Raw genomic sequence first — 16,519 nt, 5'->3', positions numbered from 1 at the left:
TTGAAAATTGAATGCATTAAAAAAATACACAAACAAATAATAAGTAGTTTAAATATTTAATAGAATCTTTTAGGTGAACATTCATGTGATACTGGGAAGCATCAACAGGAACAGGAAATTCTGTTTCTGGAGTAGCTGTTAGGGTAAGATAATGGAATTTGGCCCTTTTAAAATCAACAAATGAGTCTTACAATTGGGTGAAACTCTTATTAAGGAAGTCAACTACTTTTTGCAGAAGCACTTCTCAAAATGCTTTCTTTGCTCCCTAACTTAAGTCAATCTTTTTTTTTTTTTTTCTTTTTAATGATGTAATGGTTTGAAGGCTGACCAAAAAAAAAAAAACACACAACTGAAACTTGGGACTTGAATACAAAGTTAGTTACACTGAAAAATACCATGTAGTAAAGAATATGCTTTTATCACTTAAATATTGCAAATAACAACTCTAAAGAGTAAGGAAGCTCACTTAAACCACAAATGGTCTAGCTCAATTCACCAAGAAACATAGGTAAGTACAGGAAAAGACTGACCCAACTCAACAAATCCACCTGCCAGATTCTACTACATAATTCGCTTAGGCGCTAACCCCTTAAATGCAAACGTTTCTGGAAAATGAAATCCTAAAAGTGCAATAATTAAAATCAAGCCCCATGATGTTCCCCTGCCGTTTTTTGTTTGTTTGTTCGCTTAGTTCCTTGATATTGTCCCCACCAGGAGACTGGGACTTACTGGTAATTCCAACATTCTGGAAAACTATTAGGCAATAAACACTGTTCACGTCAATGTTTCAAGGATTTCAATTTCATAAATCATCATGCGGTAGTCTCAGAATGAAGTTCACAAACAGAAAGTCCTAAAATCCAACAGAGTCTAGGGAACTACAGGACAGGAGTTAAATTTATGAGGGACCAATACCCCAGCAGACCTCCGGCGCTGACCTTCACCCAAAATGACCTTCCTCTGCGTCCAAGATCAGTACTGAATCCTAATGCCCACTACGGACAGAAAAACACAATCGTGGCTTTACCTACTCCTCCTCCAACACTCTGGAAAAGTTTCTCTCCAGAAAAAAAAAAATACATTTCCAAATTCAATCAACCGAGTAACTTGGCAGCCACCCCAGACTAACTGCAGAGCTCGGAAACAACCCTCCGTCGGATGCCTGTCAACTTCACTGGGCAAAGGCAATAGGCAATCCTGACTCTCCTGCTAGGTGGGGCCCCATCCAGGGAGGCTAAGCGCAGGGGCGGGGGGGGCGGGGGGGGGCGGCTTCATACCAACCTGTCGGTGATAGTAGACTGTGTGCCACTCATTGGGGCCCTTGGCGAGAGGTCCTCCTTTTATCCAACTTGCATTTTACTGTAACACCTCCACCCAACCCCCAGCGCTCCGGGATCAGGCCCGACTCCGTAGGGGACACCAGAGTCCAACTCAAAACTCCATTCAGTCATCTAGAAGGTCCGACTGGCAGGGGTCAAGGAAAGGGGATGTGGGTGGGAGCGAAGCAAGTTATCTCCCAAAACAAACCGAGCAAGTCCGCCAGAAAGCGAGTTCTAAAGCTAGGGAGAGATCCTTGGGAAAGCGCCGGAGAAAACTTCGTCACGGAGGGAAGTCGGCGAGCCGCGCAGGGAAGGGACCTCAGGAGTCCCTCCGGGTCTGGGGCAGGATGGGCTCCTCGTCGGGGTCTCGGGGGCCTGCAAATCCCCGCCGCCGAGCCGGGGGCCGCTGGCTTCTGCTTTCTATCTGGGGCAGCCGGCCGCTCGTAGCCGCGGTCTCGGCCGCGTCTCGGGCCGCCCCGCGTCAGCCGCGCGCGGCTCCATGGCCCCGGGCCGGGGGACCCCTCTCGTCGTCCTCGCCGCCCCCCACCAAGCTCCGGGCGCCGGGACGAGCACGAGCGCCGGGGGAGGAGGTCCCGCAGCCGGAGGTGACAGGAACCTGGTCTCAGCTCCGCGGGCTGCTCCCCATCCCTCGGAGGCCCGGGCTCTTCCGCGGTCGGCGAAGGCGGCGGCGGCGGCGGTGGCTCCTCCCCGACGCGCCGGTAGGCGGTGGTTCCCGCGAGGGGCGGGAGGTTCCCGTCCGACCCGGCCTGGAAGCACCGGCCCGGGAGGCCGGTGGCGACCGCGGCGACTCGGAACGCAGGGCCGGCTCGCCCGGTCCTGAGGCTCTCCGCGGGAGCGCGCGCGGCGGGCGGAGGAGGCCGCCGGCGGTGTGGGGGGGCGCCGCGCGACAACCGCAGGCGCGCGCTCGGGTTCCGGTTCCGGTTCTGCCTTCCCGGCCCCAGCCGCATCCAGCGCGAGCGCTCGCCCTTCCCCTCCCCCGCCGACTTTTTTTGGCCTCCTCCCCTCTGACTTCGGGAAGCCGCCTCACCCGGGATCCCTCCGCGGCGCACGGGGCGGCCCCAGCCCCCCGCGCTCGCCACCCCGCGCGCTGCCTCCGCTCACCCACCGCGGGTGCGCGCCGCCCCCGCGCGGACGCCTCCGCCTGAGTCGTCTGGGGGGGGGGCGGGGGGGGGAACGAAAAAGTAGTTCTGCGGGGGCAGAAAGAGGTGGGCACCGTGCGACCCTGAGAGTCCCACGCGCCAACCTAAGGTTGTCCCAGGGAACCCACAAATGCCGGAGGTTGCTACTTTGGGGTCTAGCTCGCACTAACTCGGCTTTCCCCCAGAGAGCACGCCCCCAGTCCCGAGGAGTTGAGGATGAGAGAGGCTCTTTGGGAATTACTCACCACCTTGTCCTAGAAACTTGTATTCCTTAAGGGAGCATACTTGTTCTCCTTTTCTGATAACACACACAGACTGTTTTTGGCGAATGGAAGCAAACTCAGGTCTGGCTGCCCGGACCCCGCTGCTCTCTCGTGAATCAGACCCCAGCAGAGAGAGGTTTTGGCCTTGGCCGCTCACCTGGGGCACCTGCTGGCCTCGGCCCAGGGCAGGGGCTGCCACGCAAAAAAGTCTTGGCTGCCGGCGGAGGGTTGGAGGATGGAAGTGTATAGGAATGGGGAGACAGAGTTTGGGAATTGGAGCCAGGATTTCTTCGTATAATGTTGCTTTTAGGCTGCTTCTGCCTTGGCAAAATGAAATGTGTTATTTGCCAAATTGAGCAAGCATGGTGCTTTCCACAGCGGCTTAACAAGCTTGCTATGGAAAGAAATGGGAGCGGGGGAGGGGGGGCAGTTTATTTATCCTGTTACATTACAGTTCTCTTTGAAGAGTTCCCAAATATATATATGTTTTTTTTTTCCTACTGGGTAGTAGGTTTAGACACCCATCCAGTTTTATGGTTGCGTAACTCAGGATTGTAGCGATTCAAGTACCATGTACAATATATTTCTTCCATTCCGCCTGCAAACATCTGAAGTGGCTGTCTCTTCATACAACCATTTTCAGACTTTCGGGTTCAAACCTGTATTGGTGGATACGGGTCTTTAACCTTTTTGTGGAAATCAAGTGGCAAAGCAAATCTAATAAACAGTGGATGTGGAGAAAGGAAACAATTACCTATTAACAATGCTGTTTCTCAAAGTCAGTCCGCAACAGTGCATGAAAGGATCATTATCCCTGAATAGATGCATGAGCTAAGGCTGACGTTAGAACTGGGTTAAAAAAAAAAAAAAAGATAAAGATAAACAGAGGCCAAAGATGACTCTTTATTGCTCGATTTTTTTTTTTTTAAAGTCCAGGGCACAGCCAACTAATTTTGTAATGTTTATTTTGGGAAAGAATGGAAGCAGAATAGGGTTCCAAGCCACTTTCCTAATGATCAGACCAGGACACATTGCCACCTGCTGGTGTACCCTAGCATGATAATTCTGTCCTGAAAACTCTTAATTAAATTGCGAATTTTCCATAGATAACTGGAAAGAGCTTCATCAGTCTGTATACAACGACCAAAATTCAAACCTTATCCACAAACTTTCAGACGTACTACATATCTTTTTTGCCCTATTCCAACAATTTCACTGCGTGGGTATCAAATTAATTGGACCCAATGACTCATCAAATCATGCATTTCAAAAATGAGTTTCCTTCTTCCCTTCAAGAATGCCTCACTCCACAAGCTTCAGGAATAAAACAAACTGGGAAAGTTTCCTAATTCACCTTCTCTTCCTTGCATACAAAACCTCTTGGCAGGCTGCTTTCAAGATCTTTCCAAACTTAAACAGACCCAAAGTTCTAGCTGTGAGCAAAGAGGCCATTTGCTGTGGGAAAGCTTCGGAAGATGGTAAGCAAAGGATTTAATTAAGCCAGTGGTTATTCACTCCAGAGCTTTTTTTTTTAATAATGAAAATCTCTATATTCACGCACAAAGCTCTCATGGTAAAAAAAAAAAAAAAAAAATCCCTGAAAGCCTCTTTACAGCTGTTGGTATCTCTAGACTGTTCTAGAGTCTGTGTATAGAATACCTTCACAATAGTCACACCAATTTAGGCAGAACACACTCCCCAGGGACATTAGTCCTTTACCTAGAAAAATGACATTGATGACACCTATCCACTATGCATGCTCTTTGAGGTTTTCCAGTGGGGGGTTATCCAGGCCCTCATCCATTCTTTCAAGCTGCTTATTGAGCACCTGGCTTCCCAAGTGGCTCTAGTGGTAACGTACCACCTGCCAATGCAGGAGATGTAAGAAACTTGGGTTTGATCCCTGGGTTGGGAAGATCCCCCTAGAGGAGGAAATGGCACTCCACTCCAGTGTTCTTACCTGGGTGATCCAGTGGACAGAGGAGTTGGTGGCCTACAATCCCTGGGGCTGCAAAGACTCAGACATGACTGAGCACACAATGAGCACCTACTATGTGTCTAACACTGCTCCAGTCTTTGGAAGCAGAGTCTGAAGAGAGCAGAAGGCCCTGTCTTCATGGACCCAACTGGACATCATCATTTTCAAGGCAACTACTCAAATAGGCCGAACATAAAGAAGGCTAAGCACCAAAGATTTGATGCTTTTGAACTGTGGTATTGGAGAAGATTCTTGAGAGTCCCTTGGACTGCAAGGAGATCAAACCAGTCAATCATAAAGGAAATCAACCCTGAAGATTCATTGGAAGGACTGATGCTGAAGCTGAAGCTCCAATCCTTTGGCCCCCTGCTTTGAAGAACTGACTCATTGGAAAAGACACTGATGCTTTTGAAGATTGAAGGCAGGAGGAGAAGGGGTCAATAGAGGACAAGATGGTTGGATGGCATCACCGACTCAATGGACATGAGTTTGAGCGAGCTCCGGGAGATGGTGAAGGACAAGGAAGCCTGGCATACTGCAGTTCATGGGGTTGCAAAGAGTCAGACAGGACTGAGTGACTGAACAGGTGCCACTAAAACAGGTGGCAAAGTAAGAAATTAAGTTATTCCTCCTCCTTTTGGCAAACTGCTTTCTGTATGTAGATTGTTGCCTCAAAAATAAACAGTATTAAGAATGGTGGATAAGAGCAGCTAAGAAGTATTTTACCGGTAAGTATAAATATGGTTCAACCTTTCTGCAGGCCGAAGCCTTTTTTTTTTTTAAGCTTCTTGGCAGAACCACAAGAAAGACATAAAGCCAGACCCTGGATTGATAAAAAGTTGTTTATTTTTATAAAATTTAGTATAAATCTTAATGAAATATAAATTCTTCTTGAGCAGTGTTAATAATTATTACATAGTAATCTGAATGCAAATGAGTACTTCATGTGTCTGACCATACCACATGTTAATTAGCCCTTCGGTACCTGTCATGGACAAACTCAGCATCTCAACTGCTGAGTCACCTTCATTTCACAGTTTTGTCTTAGCAAGTTGCCTTTGGAGTTATCAGCTACAACATCAAGAAAAAGCTGAAATGAGGGATTCTCCTTCCCTTATCATTAGTTAGGTTTCTTGAAATTCAAGAAATCTAAGTACATTCCCCTAAAAGAGCAAGGTCTGCAATCCCTTCGCTTCTGAGGCATATGGAGAAAAGAATTGGTACCAGATTAAGTCTATTCATTCGTCTGGTATGGGACAGGTTGAACTATGCCAAAATTCAAGAGATGGCTTTTTTCTTCCTTTTTTTTTTTTTTTTTTTGTGCCAAGCCACGCTTTTTTAACTGGGCTTTTGCTAAAATCAGCATTCCCTAACATCCTACTTTGACCACAATCTTATTGGAAAGAAGCTAACCAGCATTTCAGGGATATGGGTCATAGAAAAAAAGGAGTTGGGGATGCTACTGTCAGATTATTCTCATGTCCAGCAAATCTCCTTAACCAAATGACAGTCATTTTAAAAGACCCATAGTTAACATGCCTTTAAAGCTGTTTTTTCCCAGAGCAATGATGACCTCATTCGGTTCCAACCACTCATGCCTGGACAATGATGTCCATTTTCAAGAACCACTTATTAGGCTAGGATTACCAGTGACCATCGAATGGGCTGACACTTCCTACTGACCTCCAGCCCTGACTTCAACAGCCTCAGACCCTTGCTCATCAGCTAAGCTACGTGGTCGCCACTACATGGTCTCAACAACACAACTGACTGAATGAATAAAAAACAAACAAATAAAACTTTCATTTTTTCTCATAAAAGCCCTGCATTAAAGACCTTCATTAATGAAAAGCCACCTAATGTCTCTATGAAATATGCAATGGGGTATTTCGTTTACTGACAGTGGGGTTCAAACAGAGGCAAAGAGTAAACAAGTGCCTTGCCCCAAAGGATCTGGCAGGTGAGCAGACAAATCACTTCAAAGAACCTAAGAATTCTCACTTCCTAAGCCCTTTTACTACACTTGTGTTCTTGCTTTTCCTAGGTAAGATGAGAGACTATGGACTAAGAAATATTTTTTTCCGTCTAACATTGGCTTTTTCATACTATACTGTCCAGAGAGAGTGGCACCTTTTCCAGAGAAAAAGTAGTAACAAGATGAACAGGGAATGTATCTGAAATGGGAGAAAAAAAAAAAACCAGCCTCTTCACCCTGAGGCCAGGACATTTGGTCTTTGGTTCTGGTTTGCAGTATGTATAGCAGAGCTGAAACCTGAACTGGCATCTCAAGCCCAGTGGAATCTACATGGTAAATCCCTATGGAATTCAGTCACAGCCTCTCATGCCTAGGAGATTAATGCACAAAAGCCCTGAGAACTGGCATAGTTTTCCTGGTGGGGCAGAACCCGTACAACAGGACTCGGTAAATCTGCCCTCACCTCATTCATCTCTCATCCGAAGCTCTAGCTCTATGGCTTTTGTGCAGAAAAGAGTTAACAGAGCAGGTCTGGAAAGGGCTGTCTGCAAGGTTGGCCCTTGGCCAGCATCCGGGGACTTAGATTTCATCAGGAAGGTTCCCACATGAACTGATGAGACTGGCTCACTGACTCTGAACTGCACAAACAATGTGGTTCATGGCAAAAACCTCCTTTCCTTCTGGGAGTCAGGAAAAGGCTGACTTTTGCACACCAGGGAAAGACTGCCTATGGCACCAGCCCCCAGTTGAAACCTCAGATACCGAGTCTCCAACAAGCTTTCTTCTAGACATTTCATACACACTTTAAACAGATCATTGGAACTAGCACATCCTGCATGATCCCACTGGGAGAGGGCTCTGGAAGCTTGGGGCTGGTTTCCCCTGTCCTCTGCTCCAGGTGCCTTTTCCTTTGGCTGATTTTTCATTGTATCCTTTTGCTGTAATAAATCAAAGCTCTAAGGACAACAAAGTGCTGTGTTCTGTGAGTCTTCCTAGTGAAGCGCCATGCCTAAAGGTATATACTTGGGGACCCCCAAGTACAGGGAGTCCTATATGGTATATACCAAGAATACGGCATAGGGAGGCTCAGGAAGTAGCCCCCCATCACTGTCATGGCTTCACCCCCCATCCTGCTCTCAGTTTCCTGATCCAAGTTACTTCCTGAAAGTCCCTCACTTTATAGTAAATGGGGTGCATTTCTTTAAGCTGCTACACAGAAACCAGGAATAACATTTGTTTATTCAAAGGAATAAGGAAGAAATTGCACTAATGTTTTTTGAGTTCCTTTCTAAGCTGTCTGGTCATCAAGCCTCCCAGGGACCGAAGAGCCAGGGTCACCACAACCTACAAGGAATGCAGCACACTCATCTCACAGCTCTGACTTACTCCAAACTACTGCTGGTAGTCTCACTTTCCACAGCTCTGCTGCTGCAGAAGTTAGCGTTTTAATACTGGAATGTGTTCTGCTCCAAGACTGACTTTCAAACCAATCAATAAATTTAGCCCTTTTTTTGTGATCTAAGTTTGTAACAAGCATGATTCTGTAACAGCCATATATCCAACCTGGTTCCCGTGGCAGACTAAACCTAATCCATTGTCCAGAGCAAGCCTTGGCTAGTGTGTCTTGAGATGTCCATTAAGTCTGAGCTGCCACTCCTCACTCCACCTGCTTCTCCAGGTGTGGTACTTCTTGATGCTTTTCCTCCATGCAAAGCGCCAGATGCTAAACATGAAACACCAAGACACCACATACATCGCTACTCCCCCGACCTTCACAAACCACTTGGGCGTGGGTGAGACCATTTCACAGAAGAGGAGGCAAGCTCCTACGCCAATCCTCACTCCAGTGAACAGGGCCACAAAGAGGAAATCCACCACGTCTCCAGTGAAACTATGGTAATGGCCTGTTTCACGAAGAAACCAGCGCATCTGTAGCAGGGGGTTGGTAATCTCGCTTCCGAAGAGGACCGCATTGACCTCTGTGCCTGACTCTCCAAGCACCAGGGCCCCGACGATGCCCAAGATACTCAGTGTGTGGTGAGCCAGCATCAGAGGCCCCTCAGACCGGAAGTAGATGCACCAGCCCAAGTCGAAGATGAAGTAGCCCAAGGTGAGACACAGAACGTGCACTTGGAGAGGTGTATTGGGTGAGCCTGAAATAAACCAAGACAGAAGCAAATTGAGTGGCTAGGAATTGTGCTGGCTTACACAGGGATCCTGTGTTGCTCTTTCTCAAACCTTTTGGAATCACTGAAAACAAAAGTAATGGCAGGCAGATGCTTTTTAGAGACAACCAAAAAAAAAAAAAAGACTAAAATCTAAAACTTTGGTCTCTATCAAACCAATGTTACAGGCCCCAGGACATGCTGTTCTGATGCATCAGATCTCAGTGAGTGACTCGAACACCAGCAATGATCCAGCATCCTCTCTGTGTAGCAGCATAAAATCAAGTCATTTTGTTCTTCCAATTAAAATCCTACACAGTCTCTTTCTTTTTTTTTTAACCAGTTAAAAGTCGGCTTCCAGACTCAGTTATTCTATCCCACTAGCAAATGCAAACTATCATATATGGAATGGACAAAAAACAAGATCCTACTATATAGCAAAGGGACAATATTCAATATCCTATAATAAACCATAATGGAAATGTTACTCTGTCCCAAATTTCAGATTAATTTCTTAGCTTAATGGGTTAGATTATTGGACACTGGTGGCCCTAACTTGTTTTGAAAGTGGATTCTGGAGAGAATCCCCAAAGTTAGTATGTTCCCATATGCAAGAACATAGGGTGCAAGGACATGACATGTTTGAATCTATTAAGAACCTTCATGTAAAACATAAAGCTTAAGCATTGCTTCCTATCAGTTTGATAGTTTGGGGAGGAAATTCAGAAACTCAATATGGGAATATAAAGAAATTAGAAAAAGAATCTAAGGAATTTTTTTAAAAATCATATTCCAGGGAACTTACAGATTGAACTATGTCCCCACAAAATTCATATGTTGAAGGGCTGGACCCCAGAACCTCAAAATATGACTATATTTGGAGATAGGACCTTTGAAGAGGTAATTAAATTAAAACAGAATCATTAGGGTGGTGTTCTTATAAAACGACGACACTAGACACAAAAGACCATGTGAAGACAGCAAGAAGGCAGCTATCTACACGCAAAGGAGGGGAAGCCTTAGAAGAAATCAAACGCACCAACTTGATCTTGGACTTCTAGCCTCCAGAATTGTGAGAAAATCAATCTTTGTCATTTAAGCTATCCAGTCTGTAATAAACCCCAGCAAACTAATTCAAGGGGATACAGGTTTTGTATTCTAAGGAACACTTAGGAACACATCTGGCAGCTTAAAAATTAATACAGCTACCCCTAATAATGAGGCATTGGTTAAATAAAGGATAGCAAATGCATACAATACAATATTATATAACAACTGAAAGGGATAAGGAAGATCTATACACATAGACATGGAAAGATGATGTCCTTTGAATATACAATCAAGTAAAAGTTGCAGGTTACCAAAAAGTATGTATTATACAGTCCATTATTATCTGCTGGGGGTGGTGGTAGAAAATGTTAATATTGCTTTTATAATTTATACATTTTGATCAATTAAATTGTAAAAAGCAATTAAAATTTAAAAATAGAGTTATGAAAAGCAGAAAGAAAAGGTGATGCATACAATATCAGAATTAACAATGAAGATGAATGAAGACTCCCACCCACATTATAATAGTAATTATTCTTCAATATTCTTCAGTATTATCCAAATTCTGTGGAAAACTCCCATCCTTCTAAGACTACCTCCAAATCATAAATTCCTAAGGGAAAATTCTCTAAAGTCTCCCACATACCTGGGTGGGTAAAAGGCCAAGGGCCATCAATGAAGCCAATATAAGCTGAAAGACCTATCGAGAGGATTCCGTGGGTGAACGTAACCAGCCGGCAGTTCCACTCATAGCTTCGGTGCTTATTCAGGCGACAGAAAGAACCGTAGAGCGAGAGCCAGCCCCCCAGGCTGCACAGTGCCCGCAGACACAGAGCTAAGGCCATCCTACGATGAAGAGACCAAAACCGGAAAAACAAAGAACGCACCCTAAGAAAACAGCATTGGGTCATAGTAAGTATATGTCTTCATTTCTACTGTAAGACAGTACAAAAATATTGCCTTCACAGAAATACTTTTTCCTTATCTACATTGCCAAGAATCTTCCACCGAAGTGTGGCTGTAATTCTGATTGCGTGTTCCTTAGCGATAACTGGTCAAAACTGTAAACTGAAAAGCAGGAACTGCATTCTGAGTTAGCAGACAGTCTAATATAACGTGTTGTAATGATGAATAAATGTCAATAACCTCCCAGTGATAACTGACCTTGGACTACGAGACACAAGTAATATAATACATGTATTAGATGTGTTCATATTTCAAAAATCCCACTAAGAAGCTCTCATGAAAAAACACCTCCACCACTTGTGGTCTCTGCTAGAAGTCATATGACACATGAGAGTTTAATGTGGTTTTAAACTGATACTAAACTCAACTGAAGTTTGGGTTTGAATTATGGGTTTACCAATCAAAATCAAAATGAGGTAAACCTGAAGATAGAACTAAACAAAGACCGAGATATTTTGGAAGGGGAAAAAAAAGAAGCTAGTTCTATTCTCAACTCAACTCAAAAACTGACCAAGAGGGAAGCAGGATTTTGAGGTACAAGTGGGGAGTTTTTGTTAATATATAAAAATATCTTTAAGGAAATTATTTAGTTAAAAATGAAACAAAGTTAGATAGAAAGCTACACTTTGACATTTTTACTGGTGATAAATATACCAGGACAGAAATGAGAATAATGGAGTCAACAGAGTCAGACAGGACGAAAATCTGAAAATAACCAAGATGTCCTTATTAATATTCACTAGTCCCTCTACTGAAAGTACAAATAAAAAAGTTAAAAAAAAAAACATTTCAGATATCGGTCTCATCTCAGCAGGAATTTTCTGCATGGCTACACTCACTGCTTAACTCTATTCTGACAAGTGAAATAGTATCTGTGGACCAACACACATCAGTACACAAGCCACTCCCAAGAATGCTATCCCAAGAGGGCTTTATGAAGGTCAAGTGCAGTACAGCTTTCATCTGAAACCAGATTTTCACTCAAGAAAACAGCAGGTGTCAACCACTGACCTGAGTTCCAATTCTATTTCTGCCCCTAAATAGCTATCAGTGTGTGGACCAATTACTTTCACCTCTCGAGCTTCAGTTAAAGAGAAAGTAGAGGGGAAAATGACTGATAAAACTCTATAATCCAGCCCAGTTCTGACAAGGAGTTTTGAGAATTTTGTAAAACTTCCAGGCCAATTTTCTGAGCAAGAGCCAGAAGTACAAAGGACCCAGAGTGAAAAGAACCGTCCTCTCTCACTCCCTCTTAAAGGCCAGGTCACCAGCCAGAGTAATACGGATCAGCTCTTTTGGTTATGCCGATTAGTATTTTTAGAGTCTTCTTCCCTGAATCCTAATTCCCTGGCAGAACAGAGGGAACAGTAGCCCATTTACAAACAAATAAAAGAATAGACATCCGGAAATGGCAGATTCAACGCTGTGACCTTGGGAATGTCACTCCATCTCCGCGTTTGGGCTTTTCACTCTTGGGGTAAAGGATGGCAGGGTATTTAGATGGCCGATGGCCGTTTCAGCTCAGGATCCCAAGGCTCCAGTCCTCGCTCCTCCCTGTCCAGGGCCAGATTCGGGAGGAGGAGCGCTGGGCGGGCCCACCTGGCTCTGGGCCTCGGAGCAGGCGTGGCTGGGGCCAGCGGCAACCTCGGCGCCTGGCAGGCACTGCGAGCGCATCTCCCCGGGGATGTGCCTACCTACGCGGCGGCCACGCCGGGCTGCGGCGCACCCGAGCCAGCCGGACCGTTATGCCGGTATCCCATCGGCGCCCAAAGGCAGAAGGAGGCCCTCTCCCCTCACAGGCCAGGCCAGGCCATCTGCCGGCTTCCTTCTCCCACCCTCGCCCCGCTTCAGCGGGCCGGACAAGCCAGGCCACCCACGTCCGGAGCCCAAGCCGGCCGCCGGAGCCGGGCGGTTCGCGCCGCGCAGTTACCTGGTCCAGCGCCCCGGAAAGCCTCGGGCGCCTCGGCCCCAGAGCTCAGGACCGGGATCCCCGGGAGCAGGAAGCAGCGGAAAGAGGGACGGGAGGACGAGGCTCTGATAGCGGCAGAGGAGGAGCCGGGGGTCTGGGGGCACCTGCTGGCTGGGAGGACGGAGCGCACAGCCAGAGCTGGACCCGGCACTGTGCAGAAAGCGGCCGGGAGGATCCCCTCTTCGTCACGCAGGCCTGGGGAGGCGAGGGGCGGGGGTGTGAGGGGTGATAATGACCTAATAGTGACGTGAGACCTGCAGACTGTTGTCCTTGCTTACTTGTTGGTTTGTTGTGTTTGTTAGAACACTCACCCATCCCCTGCCCCCACGATGTGACGGTTCATCCCATAACCAGTTGGAAAGCGCCTTCTAAGTGCTTACACCCCTACTAGGATCTGTGGGAGATTTCACTTTTGCGTTTAAGTTAAACAGGCACACAAATAACTGATTTCCAGAAAAGTGCTCAGGCCTGAAACTCAGAAGTTATCTATCTATTCCTTCTCGGGTCAGCCTTCTCACCTTGGCAGTAGAGAATAAGGCTTTAAGAGGAAATCCGGCTTGGTTACTGACTGTGTATCTTTGAACAAGTTACTTAACTTTTCTGTGCCTCTGTTTTCTCATCCACAGAATGGGGGTAGTAATAATAGTAGCTGTCTCCTTGGGTTATTGCAAGAATTTTACACACTTGACATGTGTCAAATGCTTACAGAATGCCTGGCACATGGAAGTTGTTATATAAATGTTAATTATTGTTGTTGTTGTTACCTCACTTTGGGTTAATCCTCTCTCCTCTCTGAATCTGTTTTGATACTAAGGAAAGTGAATTTGAAGAGATAGCTAAATGAAAGTGTGGCGATGCAAATAGGATAAACAGGACATCTAAGGGGCTTCCCTATTGGTCCAGTGGTTAAGACTCCATGCTCTCAATGCAGGGGACCTTGGTTCAATCCTTGGTCAGGGAACTAGATCCCACATGCCACAACTAAGGATCCCGACTGTTGCAACTAAGACCCAGTGCAGCCAAATTCATTAATTTTTAAAAAGAGGGCATCTGGTTTGGTTGATCAAGACAGGCAGGCAATATTAGGATGCTGAGGGGCCCAGATATTCTTAAGAAGAGAAGACCTTGAGCAGAAATGTGAGCCTTTAGGCCATATTTGGGGAATAGTAAATAGTTTGGGTCATTTGTTTTGCCAGCCCCTTAAGAATCAGGATCACAGTCTTTTCATCTTTGTTTCCCTGATACCCCTACCTGGTACAAAGGCAGGTGCAATAAATGCTTGCTGCTTGAATGAATGTGAAGTGAGCCTGCAAATGTATATTGGAAGCATACTGACGCTCCTAAATCTGAATGCCCCTCTAGATCACTTGGGAAGTGTTTTCAAAATACCCTTTGTTCAGGCTGCTTGAAGGTTCTGCTTTAATAGGCTTAGCATGAGGTTCAGGAATCTATATTTATTAAAACCTGCTCATAGATCATTCAGATGATTAGTCATATTTGGGAGGCACTGATGTTAGAGGACCTTTCATTACTGCTAGCGGTCAGAAGTTGTTTTGTGAAGTTTGCTCAGCGTTCAAATGTTCTTTTGATGAATTTGTAGGGGAGAAAGTGGTCTCCCCGTCCTATTCCTCTGCTGTCTTGGCTCCTCCCCCGAGGACCTTTCATTACTGATGCTAGCCTAGGATGCCAGGCTGAGGCATTATATTATGCAGATAACAGGAAACCTATGATGATTTTGGACAAGGGGATAATTTTATCATATTCTCAAGTCCTTGCTACTCCAATCTGTATTACCTGAGAGTTTGTAAAAACACAAATTCTCAGACCCTAACCCTGGATCTACTGAATCAAATCTGTATTTTTAACAAAGTCCCCAGCAATCTGTATGCACATCGAGGCAGCAGATCTCAGCCATGACAGTACAGCAGACTCACTTGAGGAGTTTTTGAAAGTCCCGTTTCCCTGGGCCACGTCCCAGGCAAAGTAAATCAGAATCTGTGTGTGTCCATTTTTTTTTAAGTTTCCCGGATAATTCAGTTGTGTAAGCAAAGTTGAGAATCACTGCTCTATAGATACTCAATGAAAATCAATATAAGATGAATTGGAGAAGACAACCTGCCACAAGTGGATTGGAATAGACCAGATAAGTAATAATAATAGGTTGAAGAAAGAAAACAAGGAGAGATCCAGTTCACTAAATGAATAGATTGTATGCATATCTCAACTTTTCCCCACTTGTTTTTGTTATAGTTCTTCTAGTATCTGAATCTGGAATTATCTTTTTGCTGCCACCATTTCCCAGGAAAGAACAGAATATGAATTAAAGGCTTCAGGAGTCTAATGGCTGAGGGCCTAAAGGAAAGTGCTAGTTCTTCCAGTTGAGCCTATATTGGACCTTTATCCTGGGGTGGCTGGGATTCCAGGTTAAAACTCCATTACCTGGGATTAAATTTTATTAATTCATGTATCTTGGCCACAATCCTTGTTCCACCAAATCACAGGCTTGTCAACCGTGGCGTTCCCCAGGAAAGTTCTAGCCTGTTCAGGGAATAGGAAGCTCTCCATCAATTTATTTTACTAACAATAACAATCATAATCATAATAATCACTATAATAACAGATAACACTTATTAATGTATCAAGCATTGTTCCAGGCACTTTACTTATATATACATATTAAGTCATTAATTCTCACAACAACTCTTGGAGATGGATATTGTTGTTATCCCCATTTTACAGGGGATAAACTGAGTCACAGAGCACTAAAGGAAATTGCCCAAAGTGACAGGATTAGTAGGAGGCAGATTTGGGTAATGAACCCAGGAATATGGCATTGGAGGTCATACTCTTAACCACAAAGGTAGGCTGCCTCCACTCCCCTAAAGTCTCCTACAAGATGGTACAATGTATTCTTCATTCACAGCTCCTATTAGAAGTTGTTTAGAGGTTAAAAGAAAGAATTCAAGTTTTGAAAACCTGAATTGCCTATTGTGTCCTTGTCACAGTACTAGTCATGAGGATACAGAGAAAAAGACAGACAGCTACAAGGAGCTCCCCACAGTCTATCAGGAAAACAGAAGAGTCAGCAAACACAGACCATGAACGTAGCCAGGGGAAGCAGAGTGCACAGGGGGGAGGGGCACTGAGCCGGCAATCTGGGGGCTCAGAACAGGACTCTTTTTTTTTTTTTTAGCTTATCTATTATTATTATTTTTTAATTATAAAAGATTATAATTGTACAATATTGAGAGGTATAGGACAAAATACAACTGTTGGAGGACAATTGCTCTTCAATATTGTGTTAGCCTCTGCCACACATCAACAGGACTCAGCTACATATATCCCCTCCCTCCTGAACCGTCTCCCATCTCTCTCCCCTCCCCACCACTCTAGGTTGTCACAGAACACTGGGTTGAACTCCAGGACAGGATTCTTAATTTGAGTTTGCAGCTAAACTCATCCTCACAGTTGGACCAAAAGCTCTTAGTATTAGGAGCCCACAGCTGAGCCCATCAGTCTTGAGTTGACTAAAAGATCAAAGTTTGATAGTTCAAAAAGCAGCAGCAACAATTCTTTTTCCCTTTCTTTCCTCCTAGACAATGACTGGTTTTTGCCCTTGTGCCTAATTAGATGCTGACAAAGCTAACCAGGCTTCAGTTAAACTTGACTGGAAT

At 45.1% G+C, this 16,519-nt stretch overlaps 2 protein-coding genes across 10 annotated transcripts in view; both read right to left on the bottom strand.

Annotated features, from left to right (window-relative positions):
* Positions 1-1,652, bottom strand: part of ARHGEF12 (Rho guanine nucleotide exchange factor 12) — a 149,832-nt gene extending 148,180 nt beyond the window's left edge. For 3 of the 5 annotated variants that reach the window (XM_043482298.1, XM_043482299.1, XM_043482300.1), the window contains exon 1: positions 1,282-1,501. In XM_043482298.1, coding sequence (XP_043338233.1) covers positions 1,282-1,313 — 32 coding nt within the window. In that variant the 5' untranslated portion in view covers positions 1,314-1,501. Of the gene's footprint in view, positions 1-1,281 lie in introns of all 5 variants that reach the window. The other 2 variants (XM_043482301.1, XM_043482303.1) reach the window with 2 other exon arrangements.
* A 3,896-nt stretch (positions 1,653-5,548) lies between these two features.
* Positions 5,549-13,016, bottom strand: TLCD5 (TLC domain containing 5). Of its 5 annotated transcripts, none has more exons than XM_043482552.1 (3): positions 12,807-13,016; positions 10,557-10,798; positions 5,549-8,848 (listed from the first exon to the last, which is right to left on the bottom strand). In XM_043482552.1, the coding sequence occupies exons 2-3, from the start codon at positions 10,753-10,755 to the stop codon at positions 8,310-8,312; spliced, it is 738 nt and encodes a 245-aa protein (XP_043338487.1). In that variant the 5' UTR covers positions 10,756-10,798; positions 12,807-13,016; the 3' UTR covers positions 5,549-8,309. The 5 variants fall into 5 exon arrangements, with proteins under 5 accessions (XP_043338487.1, XP_043338486.1, XP_043338488.1 ...); XM_043482551.1 differs by having other exon boundaries at positions 10,557-10,756; XM_043482553.1 differs by lacking the exon at positions 12,807-13,016 and adding an exon at positions 12,603-12,607 and having other exon boundaries at positions 10,557-10,756.
* Between the last annotated feature and the right edge of the window lie 3,503 nt (positions 13,017-16,519).

The sequence above is a fragment of the Cervus canadensis genome, chromosome 11 (genome assembly GCF_019320065.1).
Source record: "Cervus canadensis isolate Bull #8, Minnesota chromosome 11, ASM1932006v1, whole genome shotgun sequence".
In the NCBI taxonomy this organism is placed as follows: Eukaryota; Metazoa; Chordata; class Mammalia; order Artiodactyla; family Cervidae; genus Cervus; species Cervus canadensis.
This window is presented reverse-complemented; position numbering and strand designations above follow the sequence as displayed.

What these genes read in the sequence shown, in the direction of transcription:
- TLCD5 (XM_043482550.1), bottom strand. Translation starts at nt 10,821, where the DNA reads ATGACCCAATGCTGTTTTCTTAGGGTGCGTTCTTTGTTTTTCCGGTTT. An exon ending in TTGGCCTTTTACCCACCCAG is followed by an intron (nt 8,849 to 10,556) that starts GTATGTGGGAGA and finishes GGTTTATTTCAG; the next exon opens with GCTCACCCAATACACCTCTC.